General features: G+C 37.9%; 2 protein-coding genes across 2 annotated transcripts; both read left to right on the forward strand.

Annotated features, from left to right (window-relative positions):
* Positions 1-650: 650 nt before the first annotated feature.
* LOC112195023 (pentatricopeptide repeat-containing protein At2g41720) lies at positions 651-8,125 on the forward strand. The gene is made up of 10 exons (XM_024335314.2): positions 651-1,133; positions 1,224-1,396; positions 1,691-1,796; positions 2,604-3,713; positions 3,857-3,962; positions 4,053-4,257; positions 5,474-5,606; positions 5,871-5,975; positions 6,666-6,786; positions 7,788-8,125. Exons 1-10 carry the CDS (start codon positions 750-752, stop codon positions 7,940-7,942), a joined length of 2,598 nt encoding a protein of 865 aa, XP_024191082.1. The 5' UTR covers positions 651-749; the 3' UTR covers positions 7,943-8,125.
* A 4,778-nt stretch (positions 8,126-12,903) lies between these two features.
* Positions 12,904-17,193, forward strand: LOC112191475 (AP2-like ethylene-responsive transcription factor At2g41710). Its single transcript, XM_024330823.2, has 9 exons — positions 12,904-13,334; positions 13,683-13,765; positions 13,917-13,925; positions 14,016-14,104; positions 14,432-14,505; positions 14,577-14,627; positions 15,138-15,199; positions 15,385-15,998; positions 16,758-17,193. The coding sequence occupies exons 1-9, from the start codon at positions 13,093-13,095 to the stop codon at positions 16,809-16,811; spliced, it is 1,278 nt and encodes a 425-aa protein (XP_024186591.1). The 5' UTR covers positions 12,904-13,092; the 3' UTR covers positions 16,812-17,193.
* Positions 17,194-17,852: the final 659 nt, after the last annotated feature.

A 17,852-nucleotide genomic window follows, 5' to 3' on the forward strand; every position in this document is an offset into this window, starting at 1 on the left:
ATTTGAGGATTTGCCCCCTGCAAGTCTAAGCAAAAATCTTCTAATGTCTCCAGAGCCTCCCTACCAGATAGGAAAATGCACGACATCATGCTCCTCGATTTTCGACTTAGCGCGTCTGCTACCACATTTTCTTTCCCTGGGTGGTACAATAGATTGAACTCGTAATCTTCAAATACTCCACCCACCTCCTTTGTCTCAAGTTTAGATCTCGTTGAGTGAAAATGTACTTCAGGCTCTTATGATTTGAGTAAACCTCAAATTGTGTGCCGTATAAGTAACATCTCCAAATCTTCAACGCGAACACAACTGTAGCTAACTCTAAGTCGTGTGTGCGGTAATTTCTTTCATGAGGTTTCAATTGCCTCGAGTCGTAAGCCACGACTTGACCACCTTGCATAAGAACGCACCCAAGTCCATTCCTTTTTTTTTTGTGACATGTACCCTCACACTTTCAATAAAAAAAAAAAAATTGATGCATATAATTTTTTCGCAAATTAATATGATTATTAATAGTGAGTTAAGTGTCCGAACAATATAACTTTGGTGGCTTAGATTCAAAACTGTCTTATTGTTAGCTAACAACAATGGGTTATGCATAAACGAAAATTCTTGTATACACGGCGGTGATAATAAATATGTGATCTCATTGATAATCTACTATTTATTATTAAACAGTGCCATTTTATCCGAGTCTGGCTCAGCTGTTTCCTTCTCCTCTCCTCTAATGGCCGCCTCTGTTTAAACCATCCATGCACACAATCCCAATGGCCACTCTAGTATCCCAGCCACCCCTCCTCCACCTTCCGCAGTCCAAGACCCGAATTCTCTGCAACAAGCCCAACAACAACAACAAGAAGAAGACCGACTCAGCAGCATTCAAGGAGAAGAAGCACGTCTCCGTCGACTACGACAGCGGCACTCACCACCTCTCCACTCATATCGGCGGCTTCAGGAAGCGAGACATCCCCAAACACCACCGCTTACGCGTCGAAACGGAGCGTTTCCAGAAGGACTGGGCCGTCTCCGACGTCGTCCATCGGGTCTATCAGCTCCGTCGCGGTGACGACATTGACGGCGTGCTCAATCGATGGGTCGGACGCTTCGCCAGGAAGAACTTCCCCATCCTAATTAGAGTAAGCTTCGCCATTCTTGGTGAGAATTGTTTGTATGTGTTTGCGATTGGGTTTGTGAGGTTGGAAATTGTTTTGGCTTCAAATTTGCAGGAAATGACGGCGAGGGGGTCGGTGGAGCACTGTATGCAAGTGTTCCGGTGGATGAAGACCCTCAAGAACTACTGTGCTCGCACTGATATTTATAACATGTTGATCAGATTGCACGCCAGGCATAATCTTGTTGATCAAGCTCGCGGCTTGTTTTTCGAAATGCAAGAATGGAGGTACACTCTTGTTTTCTCCCTTTGGTTAAAGTTTTCGATTAGGTGAAGATAAGAGGAAGGATACAAAATTTATAAGAGAAAATGTGAAAAGTATTGACTAAACAACAGACATAGTGTTGTGGTTCTCTCACAATAATCAAGTGCTCCTATTGCCGTCCATGAAGCCAAACGTACAAAGAACATAGAGAGAAACAAAGAATTTTTGAGCTTCTAAATTCGATCTTTTGTAAGCTTTCCCTATGTATTTTCTGACAAACAATAACAAGTAATATTGGCACAATGAACTTATGGTAGGTGCAAGCCTGATGCTGAGTCCTACAATGCTCTTATCAATGCACATGGTCGAGCAGGTCAATGGCGCTGGGCCATGAACATTATGGATGACATGCTGCGTGCTGCTGTGTGTAATTTTTGTATTCCTCTTCCCTAAACAATCTTAGTGGGTGTGATTTGATGTGAGCAACTTTCTTTTGTCTTTGACTTCTCAAATGAAGCATGGTAGAAAATGTGTGTAGTATCACATGAAATGACCACTCATTCTGTTTTCTTTTCGGAAGGGGGTTATTGCAGTAATTAACTTATGGTTTGCATGATAGTATTGGTCGCATTGAGAATCATATTGTATTGAATGCTTAATGTTGCTCTGGGTCATTTACGTAGTTCACTGCTTTGAATTTTAGATTGGATTTTGATTTAGTTATGTCTCCACTTCTGATTGCTCAAGTTGCCATATACCCCTTTTATGTTACTATTGCAATTGCAATTACTACTGGCATCTTACCATTGGATCCCTTCCAAATTCTGATTTGAAAGGACTATCTTAGAGTCCACACAGTCCATAAAAATTGAGTCATGTCTCAACTTGTTGACATTCAAAGCTTGCTGAATGGCACTTGATTTAATTGCTTTATCATTTAACTTTCATTCCTTCCTCCTATCATACTGAGCTTCCTTTGAAAATTTATATGATGGACCACATCCAGTGACATATATCTTTATGAATCCAAGATTCTGTGCTGGTTGAATCAGATATTGCTCAAGTGCATGCAAACTTTATTGTAATTATGGTCTGGGTATTATAGTTATGACTGATGAAGAATATTCACGATGAGTGGTATTCCTTTGATCCAATGTCAAGTAATATTGATCTTTATTAATTGACATCACATCTTGAAGAGATTTTCATGACCTATCTTTGTATGTGCAGATCCCTCCTAGTCGGTCAACATATAACAACTTGATCAATGCATGTGGATCTAGTGGAAATTGGAGAGAAGCTTTAAAAGTTTGCAAGAAAATGACAGATAATGGAGTTGGACCTGATCTTGTGACTCACAATATTGTTTTATCTGCATACAAAACTGGGGCTCAATATTCAAAAGCTTTATCTTATTTTGAACTTATGAAGGGAACAAATATCCGTCCAGACACAACGACCCTCAATATTGTTATATATTGCCTAGTGAAGCTTGGACAGTATGGGAAAGCCATTGATATTTTCAATTCCATGAGAGATAAGGGAGCAGAATGTCGCCCTGACATCGTAACATTCACCAGCATCATTCATTTGTATTCTGTGAGCGGGCAGATAGACAACTGCACAGCCGTATTTAATACAATTCTTGCAGAAGGGCTAAAACCTAACATTGTTTCCTATAATGCACTATTAGGTGCATATGCTTCACATGGGATGTGCACAGAGGCGGCATCAGTATTTAATGAGATGAAGAAAAGTAGTTTTCGGCCAGATGTTGTGTCTTATACATCTCTACTCAATGCTTATGGAAGATCACGACATCCTAAGAAGGCTAGGGAAGTTTTTGACAGGATGAAGGCCAACCACTTGAAGCCAAACCTTGTGAGCTACAACACACTGATTAATGCCTATGGATCCAGTGGTTTATTAGCCGAAGCTGTTAAGGTCTTGCGTGAGATGGAGCAAAATGGAATTCATCCAAACATTGTCTCAATATGTACCCTTTTGGCTGCTTGCGGACAATGTGGCCAGAAGGTGAAAATTGATGCCATACTTTCAGCAGCCAAGCTACGAGGCATTGAATTGAACACAATTGCCTATAATTCGGCTATTGGGAGCTATATGAATTTGGGAGAACATGAGAAAGCTATAAACTTGTATCAATCTATGAGAAAGAAGAAAGTGAAATCGGATTCTGTTACTTACAATGTGTTGATAAGTGGTTGTTGTAAGATGTCAAAATACAGTGAGGCACTAACCTTTTTTGATGAAATGGTGGATTTGAAAATTCCTATGTCCAAAGAAGTCTACTCATCTGTGCTCTGTGCCTACAACAAGAAGGCAATTTTTCTTTTTCTTTTCTTATTTCTTATTCTTTTTTTTTTGTTTTTTAATCAAGTTGCCATTTTAGATTATTTGTTACTTGTGAGTTGTGACACATGTCATATATTATTGTCTAACATTTCTTCATTACAAAAATGCAGGGCCAACTTACGGAAGCGGAATCTGTATTCAACTCAATGAAGATGGCTGGATGTCCTCCTGATGTAGTTACATATACTGCAATGTTACATGCATATAGTGCTGCAGGTAAGATTTTGAGTTATACCGATGTACTTGGACACTGGACACTGATAGGATGGAGTACCTCTGGAACTAATTCTTTTCTTTGTATATCAGAGAATTGGGAAAAGGCTTGTGAGCTATTTCAAGAAATGGAAATAAATGGCATCCAACCAGATGCTATCGCATGTTCAGCTCTGATGAGAGCTTTTAACAAAGGAGGCCATCCCTCTAGAGTTCTTTTTCTGGCAGAACTCATGAGAGAAAAAGAAATTCCTTTCAATGATGCCATTTTCTTTGAAATGGTTTCGGCTTGTAGCTTGTGAGTTGCACTCTTTTTTTTTTTGTTTCTTTTTTTTTTTTTTTCGGTTTTCCCCTATTATTGTTAATTGGTACCTGGTCATAACTTGGATACATGTCTATATTCTTCTGTTGGACTGATTTTCTCATTTCTATCCATCTATGTGATAGTAATAAGCGCTTCCATAGATATCACTTTCTTTTCTTTCTTTCTTTTCTCTTAACAAAAAACAAGTAAATGGTATATGGATAATCCTATTGATTTTGATGCCATTTAGTCTCTTCCACGTCCTAAGTCTAGAATGTAAGGTTAGAGTGGCCAAAATATGGAAACATGACAAGTTCAGAAGAAACCTCTTTCTGGTGCCTGATACAACATTACCTTGCAGAGCATGGAGTTCTGTTTTGCAGAGGTTTTAGTTAAACATTGAAACTCTTCTGAAAAAAAAAAAAAAAAAAAAATTAGCTTGTGTGCCTATTTATTTGTAGCTTTGATATATGGAAATAGTACTCTTATATAATAGACAGCATTGTATGATGTGATAGCTACTCTTAGTTGATACATCACGAAATGTGGAAGACTGTGTTTCATGTGTAATCCATGAGACAGTTGCAGTAGTGTTGAAATGCTTTTCTGGCCAAGGTTGTACCACAAGTGCATATGTGGAACAAATGATTTTGAGGTGATAGGGACAAAGTGATGTCTCATTTGTCTGGATTTAACGATTTTGATGAGTGACTTGGCACTATATTTCAACGATTACACTTGTCTATTCAATGTTAGCGAGTAAGCTAACAACTTACAATACTTCAATATATTGCAACTGAGATAGTCTTAACTAGGTTAGATAAAATACTATATTCTTATACTTAGTATATTTATTTGTAAGATATTCCCGAATAGAGTGCTTTCCTTGTTTGATCCACTATGCATCAATTCTGTAGCCTATCATGAAAACTTAGGCATTGACTTCTGTGTGTTTCCTTCAGTCACCATATAAATATATGAACAGATGTATTTACTAAGGAATTTGTTATATATTGCTTGGGTTGTCGTTATGATAGTGCACTGAACCGAGTTTGATTGATATGTTGGTCCACTTCTGACTGCTTCAGTTTTATGCCCTGTTTGCAATTATTCAAAATTAATTCACTGAAGTATTATAGCTTCTATGCTTTTGGCATATCCCCTTTCATCTATTCTTGATAAGAAACTGATAATTGAAATTTGAATGAAGATTACAAGATTGGAGAACAACAATTCAATTGATTAAGGTAATAGAGCCCTCATTCCCTAGACTTTCAGTCGGGCTTAAGAATCAGCTTCTGCAGATTATGGGAAGAAGCGGAAAGACAGAGGCTATGATGAAGGTACCTTCGCATTTTCCAATATTTAATGGCTAAATGTTACCATACCACACTACTATAAAGATTTATTTATGTATGTTTTTTTTTTTTTTTTTTTAATCAGCACATTGCAAATTTATGTTAGCAACACATTCCTTTTTTAATGAAGTCATTGCATTTTGAACAATATGCATATAACAGCAGCTTTTGATTATCTGTGGGTTATTTGTCGTTATTGCTGTCAATTTTAACTCACTCTCTCTGTCTCCTCTCTTTCTCACTGTACAGTTGTTCTACAAGATAATTGCATCCAATGGTGATATCAACTTTGATACTTACTCAATTTTGTTGAAGAATCTTTTGTCTGTTGGAAGTTGGAGGAAATATATTGAGGTAACTGACAAGTCCAATTTCCAATTTCTGATTTTTTGAAGTTCTGCAGCAGTAGTTTGCACTAGCTATTTTCCTTATTCACAGAAATGACATGATGGCGAAAAATCCAAGTCTATATAAGTAATACTGAGGGAATACCTAATTCTTAGTTGATAGTGCTGTTGCCTAATTTATGCAGGTTATACATTGAGGCTCCTTATTGTTTTAGTAGTTACAGAATTTAAATTACGACTAATCTTTCATTATCTGCTCACGCTGGTGTCAACTCAGCCATTGAAACTTTCTCTTTATGGAGATTAATCTGCTTTATGCAGGTTATACATTGAGGCTCCTTATTGTTTTAGTAGTTACAGAATTTAAATTACGACTAATCTTTCATTATCTGCTCACGCTGGTGTCAACTCAGCCATTGAAACTTTCTCTTTATGGAGATTAATCTGCAAGTTATGAATATGGGTAACTACCAGTTGAACGGTTGGCTGAAGCACCCTGATTGACAACTGAAGCTCTGAGCTTTAAAATAAACCACCAATTCTTTGTGATTTGCATGCATAATGTACCTTTGTTTGCTTCTATAGGGATTAGGGAGAATGATACTTGTGGCTATCAACGCTGATGGAAGTTTCATATTACCATCCTTTATGCTTATATAGTTATATACATTAATTCTCAACTGGTGTTTCTCTGCAGGTATTGCAGTGGATGGTGGATGCTAGAGTACGACCTTCAAGCCAAATGTATCTCGATATATCCTATTTTGCACAGAAAAGTGGTGGAACTGAATATGCTTCTATTATAAATGAAAGAATCGGTATGCAGACATTTCTTTGACTATAATTCTATTTATTTTGAACCTATGCTTTGCTTTTACCAATCAACATGAATTATCCAGTTCCAATACAGTACTGTTGGTGCTTGTTTCCTGATGGCTCAACAGAGTAATTGATCTCATTCTAATATTCTAGTTTAGGGCTTATCACTGGTTATGCAAGTTACTTGGTTAAATTAATCCTAGATTGTGAAAGACATGTAGGATGGATTCTTGTATCCTTTTTACTTGGTTCACGTGTTGCAAACTAAAAATGTGAACTTACTACAACTGATTTATATATCTTGACATTTCCAAACCTTGTGTTTGAATTACAGTACATGAACAAAACAATCTAAGCAAAACAAAACAAACAAATCATGAAGTAAGAATATTATGTGGTTTTTAAGAAGTCCTTGCCAAGTTATTGTTGCCAAATTTCTCAAACCACACATGAAAGGAGCTTTCTCTATAGTTTCTGAAAAATCTACTTTGACTAGTAATAATTGCTGCTTACAACAGACTTCCCTTGAGCCACAAGCCAATTTTATAGCCGAGAGCCATCTGAAATAACTAAATTATTGATGGTCATAAGGTTCAGTTATACCAGAATTAAATCCAATAGTTGTGGGAGCTGTGGTGTGCACAGCGACCCCTTTTTTAAAGTAATTGAATTTACAGTATTGCTAGGTGAGCCATTTCGTATATCTGTTTTCCATGGCGGTGATTTTTCATTTTGTGATGTGGAGAAATAGAAAATTAGTTCAGTCCACTAAGCGGCCCTTGATGAAGTATGCTTAACCTAGCTATATCTCATAACTGCTCCTTTTCCATTTTGGGTATATTATAAATAAATAAATAATATATGTATGTAAATTTGTTTTCCATTTACCTGTAATATATTCCTGTGCTCTTGAAATTAATAAGCAAGATTTTTGTTTTAGTCAATGTCTACATGAAATTCATGCAACTTGGTTAATTGAAATTCTGTCATCAATTTACAGAATTATTGAAAGGAAAAGCAAGGGAAGAAGACTCTCGAAGCAAGCTACGTGATACTCACTCCACTTCCATGTTGGTACATAGAACAAGAGCAGAGAACCACAGGCTGCTTGAATCAAGAATGGCTGTTACGCATCCTGTAGTTCCTGACTGCTAACTTGACTAACTTGATCATCATATATGATGTGCAATTTTTCTGTACAGCTCTGCGGAATGGGAATAGTAATCATAGTTGTGATTGTTAAAATGTCCATCTCTAATTGCCTAAAGTAGCATGTAAATGAAAGTTGGCTCTTTTCTGCCTTTTGTTATTATAGGGATGCAAATCCAAATTAAAGTATATCGCTATTTCTTATGTTATTAGGGATAAACATTTTATTAAACAAATAACTAAAAGCAGAAATGGAATAGTTCGCCATGGTTTATGATCCGTGATACAACCAGAGGAACAAAAAAAAAAAAAAACGAAAGAAAAAGAGAGAGAAAGCTAGCTCTTTTCTATAGGTTCTGATGAGACGAGCGGAGGTAAATTTTCTAACGTCACCTCATGTGGATCATCATTAGAATAGACTAGAAATTGTGCCTTGCCGTGAGTTTTGGAGCTAATACAATGTTTTAAGGACTAAATTTAAAAGCATAGAAAATATAGTTGACGTGATCATTTGTTAAAGATTAAGTTTTTTTATAACAAAAGATGAAGTAGATCATGTCCTAGTAACATCGACATCAGTATAGATGTTGTGGAGGATGTCCAAAAAGTTGCTTCCTCTAGTTATGTTTTTACAAAAAGTGGTCTGGCAGATCAGTCATTCTTCTCCTTACTGATGATCTCCATTGATGATGTTGGTGGTTCAGTGTTAGTTTCCCTATCATTGTGAAAGAAGGAAAGCATAGTTAAATATTTAAAACAATGAATCTTATCAAACATAAGGAACAAAACTGCTTTTCACAGTGTAAAAGTTGAATTCGGCTTTCACAGATGCTTCCCGAAAAAGGTGGAGACTTCGTGGTTTTGATTATATTCAATCGAAGCTCCCCGAACAAATTAAAACTTGAGCATTTTCTATATACATTAAACTGAAGGGCAAAAGAGTCATTTTCAGCCTGTGTGAACAGTAAAATGAATAGTGCAGGAGGTTTAGTATATAGTAAATGAGTCAAAATTAATTTGGAGAAGAAAGTTGCTGACATTTCTCTTGATATCCTCTTTCATTTCGGAAGGCTCTGACAAAAAAGTAGGTTTGATCAGCAATGTGTTTACACTAGTATACGATACATTGTAATCAAATTGCAGCTTTGAGGTGATTATCTGTAGGTTATTTTATAGTTTTGCAGCCTCAATTATTTTGTTTTCAAAATCATCTTCAAATACTGATTAGGAGCCCAACCTGAACTGAAATCGATCGAGTTTGGGTTGGATTGGATCAATTCTAAAAAATATCTTATCTCGTCTCGGCTCCTATCAAAAAGTAATTTCAAAATGGGGCTTTATTTCACCTAAATCTTGGCTTGTGCCCAGCCCTAAATTTTCGTAGTCAAATAAACCAAAATATGAAAGAACCAAAGGAAAATGTCCATTTACTCAATTTTGAGCTATACTAACCCCATTTACCTACACATCTTATGAGATTGCCCACGTACCTAATAATTTATATATATGTTGCCTTAATGCCCAATTAAGTATTTTTTTTATTGTTTATTTATTTATTTTTAGGACAATTTTGCCCTCTCCTTCTTTGTCACTTAGAGAGAGAAGTCATTGCAGGCCTCGCCAGATTTCTATGGCTGGTGGCCGGCCACGAACTCCGGTGACTGGAATCCGACTACCAGACCGGTGACCAGATTCAAGCATTTGATTTTATTGCCCCCTAATAATACCCAAATAATCATATTATTGCCCCTCAATAATCATATTATTGCCTACCAATAAACATATTATTGGTCCCTAATAATCATATTATTGACTCCTAAAAATCATAATATTGCCCACCAATAAACATATTATTGCCCCCTAATAATCATATTATTGCAAAACTATTCAATAATATGATTATCAGGGGAGAGAGGAGAGAGGAGAAATCACCACACAAGTCTTCCATTATAATACATGAAATCTTATCCTCATATATATATATATATATATATATATATATATATATATATGGATATATGGACCAATTCCAGAAAAACACTTCAAGCAAAAATCCAATTCCCCAAAAACATGTCTCTGACCATTAAACTTCATGTCACCACCTCTCACATCAACCCACAATGAAAAATGCTAAGCTGATGCTTGAAAGAATAGCCCAACAGCAAAAGCTAATTCATTCGAGCAGGGTCGTTTTGTTTATATGCAATCTTCAGTTTCACTTTCCTCCGAAAATGTTCACCTGGTCAGTTATTGACTAAGAAAATAATGCTCAACTACCCTTAAATGTAAATCCAATGGCAGAGAGAATTATTATTAAGTTGAGGTGTTTTGTTTTCCACCATTTGATGTAAATCTAAGGGTTATTGAGCATAAATTATTTGGTCAGCAACTGACCAGGTGAACACTACTGTACTTTCCTCACCACATTTATCATATTATTCCAGGTCCTTGATTTCAGGTTGTTAATATCCAACCGCCTCCACCGCCACGTTATCATCATCATATTTCTCCACCACAGGCACGTCGTGGCTTGTGTCCAAGACGAGATCCTCTTTGCACTTCACGACTTGATCTCCGCCGCCGTTGTCGAAATGGATATTGATGTGCGACGGCTTGATGTCGAAATTGAAGCCGTGGCTCTGAATCTTGGCATCGTTGTCGTCGACGTGGCCGAACGGAACCAGATCAAGCAAGAAAAGCAACAAGCACCAGAAAAGCACTCTCCGCCGACCTGCCCCGGCTCTCTCTCGATTCGGACAAACCGAACCCGTTGTACTCCCTCACTTTCTTTGGACAACCGGAAATTTTCGATCCAGATCTGCAGACATGGAGAGAGAGAGAGAGAGAGAGAGAGAGAGAGAGAGAGAGAGAGAGAGAGAGAGAGAGAGAGAGAGAGAGAGAGAGAGAGAGAGAGAGAGAGAGTCTGAGAGGAGAGTAGTTTGTTAATTAAAATGAGGGCAAAACTGTCATTGATGTTTGAGTAAATGGGATTAAAAACTTCTTAGTGGAGTAAGTGGACAATTTTTAGGCTCAAATTGGGTAAGTGGGCCAAAACCCCAAGAACCAAATGATGATTTTGCTATTAGAAATTGAAATATTTCAAAACTAAGTATCAAAATTTTTCTTAGCGTCTCTCTCTTAAAATTAGTGTTTCTGCCTTAGCATCTTGGCATACTGAATATTTCTTCTGTGGATCTGATTGGTTTAGCCTCCAAGTTGGCTTTAGGAGACTCCTCTCTTGATGAATTCTACATGACCTGTCCCGTTCTCCATTGTTTTATTTATTTATTTTAATTAATTATATATATATATATATATATATTATAAAGGGCTTGTGTGGCTGCCCTCAAGCCTTGGTTAATGAAACTGTCGAATACAGGGGGGACATTGAGCCTAAACCCCTAATTTCAATAAGTATCTAGAGTATTTTCTGAAATAATATCAGAATTCTCTACAGAACACTTGTATTCTAACAAGCACCAACTAGCAAACACCCGTTCTCCATTGTAAGGGTTTTAAGAATTGGGCTTCCATGGGCAAGATGGGTCACATATAGGGACGGTGGGAGTGGTCAAATTCTACTGGGTCTACAATTAAGGCGATTAACTTTGTAGTTAATATGGCGTTGAATTTCAGTCATGAATGCGGCGATTATAACGGTAATAAACACGCAATAATTACGATTATAAGTACGCAATGAATGACAGTCGTAAATGCACAATGAATGACCGTCATAAGTACATTAACCGTTATTAGTATAGAAATAATTGTCATCATAAGTGCATAAATAAATGCAACCATAAAAGCAGAAATAATGGCGGCTTGTCCTCCAAGTAAGTCCTCGCCTGTATAAAGGCGGCCCGATGTCATGGTAAACCATCTCATTCTGACTTGTTTTACTCCATTCGGCTAAGAAATGTACTGACTTAAGCATAAGAGGGTTTTCTGAAGGTACCCCCACTTCTCCTCGAGCCGACAGTCAAACTCCAAGTCAACGCTCGAAGGAGGCTTCTAGATCATTTCCGGTCAGTTCCTGCTCCAGTCCACATTCATTGGTGAGTCAAACTCCTCTATGGAATTTTTCATCACCAACAAGCGGCGCCGTTTATGGGAAACACTTATTCCTAAAAAGTGATTGTGAGAGCTGCCCCTGATGGGATTCCATTTCTGTCACTGAGGACTGGTAGTGACGAAATTCCTCCCCATTAGCCGCCGAATGGGTCCATCCTGAGTCCCATTGGTGACTTGAACTTGCCTCCAGCTGACGAGACGCAAAGGCTGAGGCAGGAACTCGAGCAATTTCAGAAGGAAAAGTGTGCAAGCTTGCCGGCCCACGAGAGCTGGAAACGAAAATTGCAAGGGACGTCAGTAAGTCTCTGTTTACTGATGACATTTTGAATGCTGCAAAACCCTGCCGTTTTACCACGCCGGTGTTCCAATTGTGGGAGTGGTCAATATTTCAAGCCTTAAACCGGGCAGTTAAAGAGAAGTAATTGCGGTAAATGCAGTTGTTATTACAGCCGTAACTGCAGGAGTCAATGTGGCAAATGCAGAGGTATGAAGTAATGAAACTATGAATTTTGCTACAGAAAGGCATATAAGTGTTAATTAATGGTTCACGGTACGCCTGTGATTATGGTACAGAATCTTTACATTGATGCATTCAATTTGGTTTTAAATTTAGAAAGTAGTACAGTATGTTTCCTCAACATGAACAATAAATGATGATGAGTGCGACGACCAGCCTTTGAGCTGGCTTCTCTTTTGGACTCTTTGCCAAGAGCAGCATCCACGTGACTTCCGCATCCTAGTCCTGCACATTTTCAAAGCACACGAAATTACACCACCACCCCGACTCCCATCCTAGCCGTTACAACCTTTCCAACCTCAACAACTCAATTATCACAAACAGCCAAACCAAGGGCAAACCCGTAAAATCATACCCCACCTCTCCATTCCCTCACTCTCTGTCTCTCTCTCCCTGTAGAGTTTCCCCTCCCACAGTGAAGAGAGCAGTGAGCAAACACAATAAACAAAAACTCCAAAACAAGTCCCTCAACGATCACAATCACAATCACACAGACTCTCTCTCTCTCTCTCCTTTTCTCTCTTTTTCTTTCTCTCTCTAGGGTTTGGAGTTTGGGTTGGATTGAAGTATGGCTTCGTCGTCCTCGGATCCTGGTCCGAAGACCGAAAGCGGAAGCGGCAGCGGCGGCGGAGCGGAGGCCTCGGAAGCAGCGGCGGCGGCTGCGGCGGCGGTGGCGACCGATCAGCAATTGCTTTACAGAGGGCTGAAGAAAGCGAAGAAAGAGAGAGGTTGCACGGCCAAAGAGCGCATCAGCAAAATGCCTCCCTGTGCCGCTGGAAAACGCAGCTCCATTTACCGCGGAGTCACTCGGTCAGTCCCTCTTTATTTGCTTACTCACAGAATGTGTCAATCCGATTGTTTTGTTTTCGAGCTGATGATATGGCCTCTGATTTAGTTGCTTATTTGTTAGAAAATGGAAAACGTTGCATATAATTGGTACATGAACAATTGAGTGATTGGAATTGAATTTGTTGTTAGGTTACTGAGGAAATGTATGAGTCTGACTATTTTGTTTTTGAGCTGAGAATATGACCAATTTTAGTTGCTTACTAGTCGGAAAATGAAGAACATTTCATATAGTTGTTATACATTAAGCAAAAGATGCACATTAGAGCTCTGATTGATGAAATTGATTGGTTTTATTTTTTGCAAATTCAGGCATAGGTGGACGGGTCGTTACGAAGCTCATCTATGGGATAAAAGTACCTGGAACCAGAACCAGAATAAGAAGGGAAAGCAAGGTCTCTGTCTCTCTCTTTCTCTCTGTGAATCATGCTTATTTACATGCTCTTTTTGTGTCTGTCTCTGGATGCGTGTATACATCTGTAATTGCTAACTATATTTAATTTACTGTGTGCATGGAACCGGTTGGGGGACAATTCAATATTCCAGTTTACTTGGGTAAGCTTCAATTCTCTAATATACCTTAAGAAACTTGCTGTTATTGTGTATATATCGAGTTGATCCTTGAATAGCATATGTAATTTGCAGGCGCGTATGATGATGAAGAGGCTGCAGCCAGAGCTTATGATCTTGCTGCCTTGAAATATTGGGGCCCTGGCACTCTGATTAATTTCCCTGTGAGATTCTTGTCATTGATTCACTAATTTTATTTCATTGTTTTTGTTTCAAATGGAAGCACATCCATGTTCTACCATTTCGGTTTTTCTTCCCTTTTTATTAATTGAGAATAATTTCTTATTCTATTAAGTGTACTCTCCGGAAAGAGCATATGCATATGTGATTCTTAAATCGTGGCCTAAGTTTTATTCTTTCTCCAGATTTGGAAATGCAAGACATCTTTAAATATTTGTGGTCCCATCTGAAGATTTTTTTCTAAATATATTCTTCTTCTTGTTAAATAAATTTTCATTTTCTCAATTGCACTCTTCCTTTAATCACTGCAGGTTACTGACTACACAAGAGATCTCGAAGAGATGCAGAATGTGTCAAGGGAGGAATATCTTGCATCTCTTCGCAGGTGTGGATATCTAAGAACATATTTGAATCTGATAGCTGTCACGTTGCTTATACTAGATTTTTCTCTGGCAGGAAGAGCAGCGGCTTCTCTAGAGGAATGTCTAAATATCGCGCGCTCTCAAGGTATGGTTTACATTTATATGTTACTTGTATGCATCATACAAGTAGTTTCTACCCATAGGATTTCCTGGTGCATTATGTTTTTCCTAAGAGATGGAGAGTTTTGTTAAGGTTGAATTTCTGTTGATCCAGTCCTTTTAAACTAGTTAAATTCTTCTTCTTCTTTTTTTTTTTTTTTTTCCTGTACACCATCCCACACAGGGTTATGAGCAACGAAAACACATTTTGTATATGATAATTGATCACCACTAGTTACAATTTTTATTAGGCTGCATGCTCATAGAGTAATTAGATGACCGATTTTAACTGTTAACAGTTTTTATAAACAACACCCATAGGTATATTCTATTTACAGTCCTTTCTGTGGTGATATCCTATCTGTGACATTTCATATAGGCTTGCTGCTCCACTTTTCTCATTGTCGTATAGTTGCCTTTCAGCTCATAGATTCCATGCATTGCCAGTTTTTCATTTTTGCTTCTTTTTAACTTATTTTGTGCTATCACGTAACAGCCGTTGGGAGCCATCATTTGGTCGTATGGGTGGATCTGAATACTTCAATAGCATCCATTATGGTACGTTATCAACAAATTCTAAACTGAAGCTTTTTGGATTAGAGAGATATGCTAAATCAGTCTCCTTGTACTCCATCCGCCAACATTGGCTGAAAGATGCTGGATTTTGAATTTGTTAAATTCCTGTCACCTGGATCACTACCTGAATCAGTGCTAACTTTCCTCCTTTTTAATGTCACTTAAAGGCACAGGAGATGATCCAGCAACAGACAATGAATTTTTAGGAACGTTTTGCATTGAAAGAAAGATTGATGTAACAAGTTACATCAAGTGGTGGGGGCCTAACAAAACTCGTCAAGCGGACAGCATGATAAAATCATCTGAGGAAGCAAAACATGGTTTTGCTGGAGATAGTGGAGGTGAACTTAAAACATTGGAATGGGAATCCCAGCCTACTGAACCATACCAGATGCCACGTTTGGGCGTCTGCCATGAAGGTAAAAAGCAAAATGGTGCCAGAGTCTCTGCCATGAGCATCTTGTCACGGTCACCTGCTTATAAGAGCTTACAAGAGAAAGCATCAATTAAGCAAGAAAAGAATGCAGATAATGACGAGAATGAAAACAAAAATACGATCCACAAAAAGGACTATGGCAAGGCAATTGAGAAATCCACAAGTCATGATGCTGGGGATGAGAGACTGAATGCTTCATTAGGAATGAGTGGTGGATTGTCCCTCCAGAGGAATGCATTCCCATTGGCTCCGTTCTTGTCTGCGCCACTGCTGACCAACTACAACATGATTGATCCATTAGTAGACCCCATTCTTTGGACATCTCTTGCTCCTGTTCTTCCCGAGGTTGGTATACTTTCTCTTTCAATTCCAAGATAAATGAAAACCGTACTTATCTTGCCTTTTAAATAAGTTGCATTTGATTATTGGTTTGCTCATTACACCAATCAAATTGTTATTTGTCTTGACTTGATCTATTAAATGACCTCCGTTTGAACCTACTACAAGTCTACAATTACCATTTTTAGGACTTAATTACTCAAACGAAAATCTACTTTACTTTAACGAGGACCTTATTTACCTTAGTAAGGACTTTTTTTTAGTTACCTACTTTACTCTAACGAGGACATTATTTACCTTAATGCGGACTTTTATCTAGTAACCACATGAGTCCTCAAAGTGGTAAATATTACATGAAATAGGACATGTACGCCATAGCTTACCCTTGTTGAAAATGGCATGGTTATTCAGACATAATGGCACTATGTCTTGAATATCTGAAGAGAAGTTAAGCTGTAGAAAAATTCTACAACAAATATTGTTCTTAGCATTTCTAATGTAGACTAATAGGCGGTAGTATTAGACCACATGTACTTCCATGTCAAGGGATGACATTGATAAGTTAATCCTATGCACTGAACTCTTTGTCTATCAGTACTTAAATGGTAGGGATCATAATTGAGTGTAAAACAAAAGTGCTTCATGATACAGAAAGTGGAAACAGCTATTAATTTTCTTTCCTTACACTTGTTTACAATATGAGGTGGGGAAAAAAGTGTGTGTGTGTGTCTTCCAGTGATTTTATTTTTACCTATTGCAATGCAGGTTACAAAGACTGAGACCAGTGCAAGTTACAGTTTATTTCGGCCTGAGGAATGACATCAGTTGATGTCACATTTCCTGCAAGTTGGTGTGCACACAGTTGATGTCACATTTCCTGTTCCCGAGGGGTTTACCTTTGCAATAGTACACAAGAAGCTCAGGAAATGCAGTCTTGACGACAAGGCTTTTACTTATTTATTGCAGGTTCATATTACACGGAGTCTAGAGAATATAGAAAGGGAGATGAAGTTGTATCTTATGTAGTAGATTAGGTATAGACGATGTATTTTACTATGGTTCGGAAGTGTTGGAGTGGTAATCCTTAAGTTTTGCTAAACAGGTTCAACACATCAGTTCCTGAGTTTAATATTTTGTACAGAAAACAAGCACAAATTGTAATCATAGTCGTTGCTAATGGCTTCACCCATCCTTCTGTCTATTACTTGGTAACATAATCACTGTCGTTGATTTGGTGAACATGAAGAACATTAACACCACAAAGCTCAAGGAGGAGATTAGCATCAATCAGTGCCCGATTGTTTGGGCTCCTGCATCAGTCTCCCCTTTACAAGTGTGAAGTCTGTGTTGACTCAATTACTGTCCAATCCTCAACTAGCTTATCAAATGATAACGCGCTAGCTTGGGTTCTATCCGTTATCTTTAGCATTCAATGTTTGAGCAACTCAATTCTACCCTTTTCTCTTTCAAAAGTTTACAATGATACTAGTTTTAGGAATATTATGGTTACTGTCATCCGCCAATTAAGCAGCTTAAAACGGGTTTTAGGGATATTGTTAAGGAGATATCAAAATTGTTATTATGTATTAACTAATGATAATAATTCATAGTAGGTATGCTAAACGCAATACCATTTGGTTCCTGGGGGAGAGCTAACACAATTTTTTGGGTGAGCTAACATTACAATTAATATAACTTTTATGTCAATATTGAACAAACTTTGTCACTAGTGTGGTGTGGTGGTTATGTTATGTCCCGAACCATAACCTACCTTTTCACTAGTGATTCGAATGGTAAACTATGAAATTTTTTTTATTGACTCTTGTTTAACACTTTCAGGGCTCTTTGGAATGACTTTAG

Source organism: Rosa chinensis, chromosome 3, assembly GCF_002994745.2.
Source record: "Rosa chinensis cultivar Old Blush chromosome 3, RchiOBHm-V2, whole genome shotgun sequence".
In the NCBI taxonomy this organism is placed as follows: Eukaryota; Viridiplantae; Streptophyta; class Magnoliopsida; order Rosales; family Rosaceae; genus Rosa; species Rosa chinensis.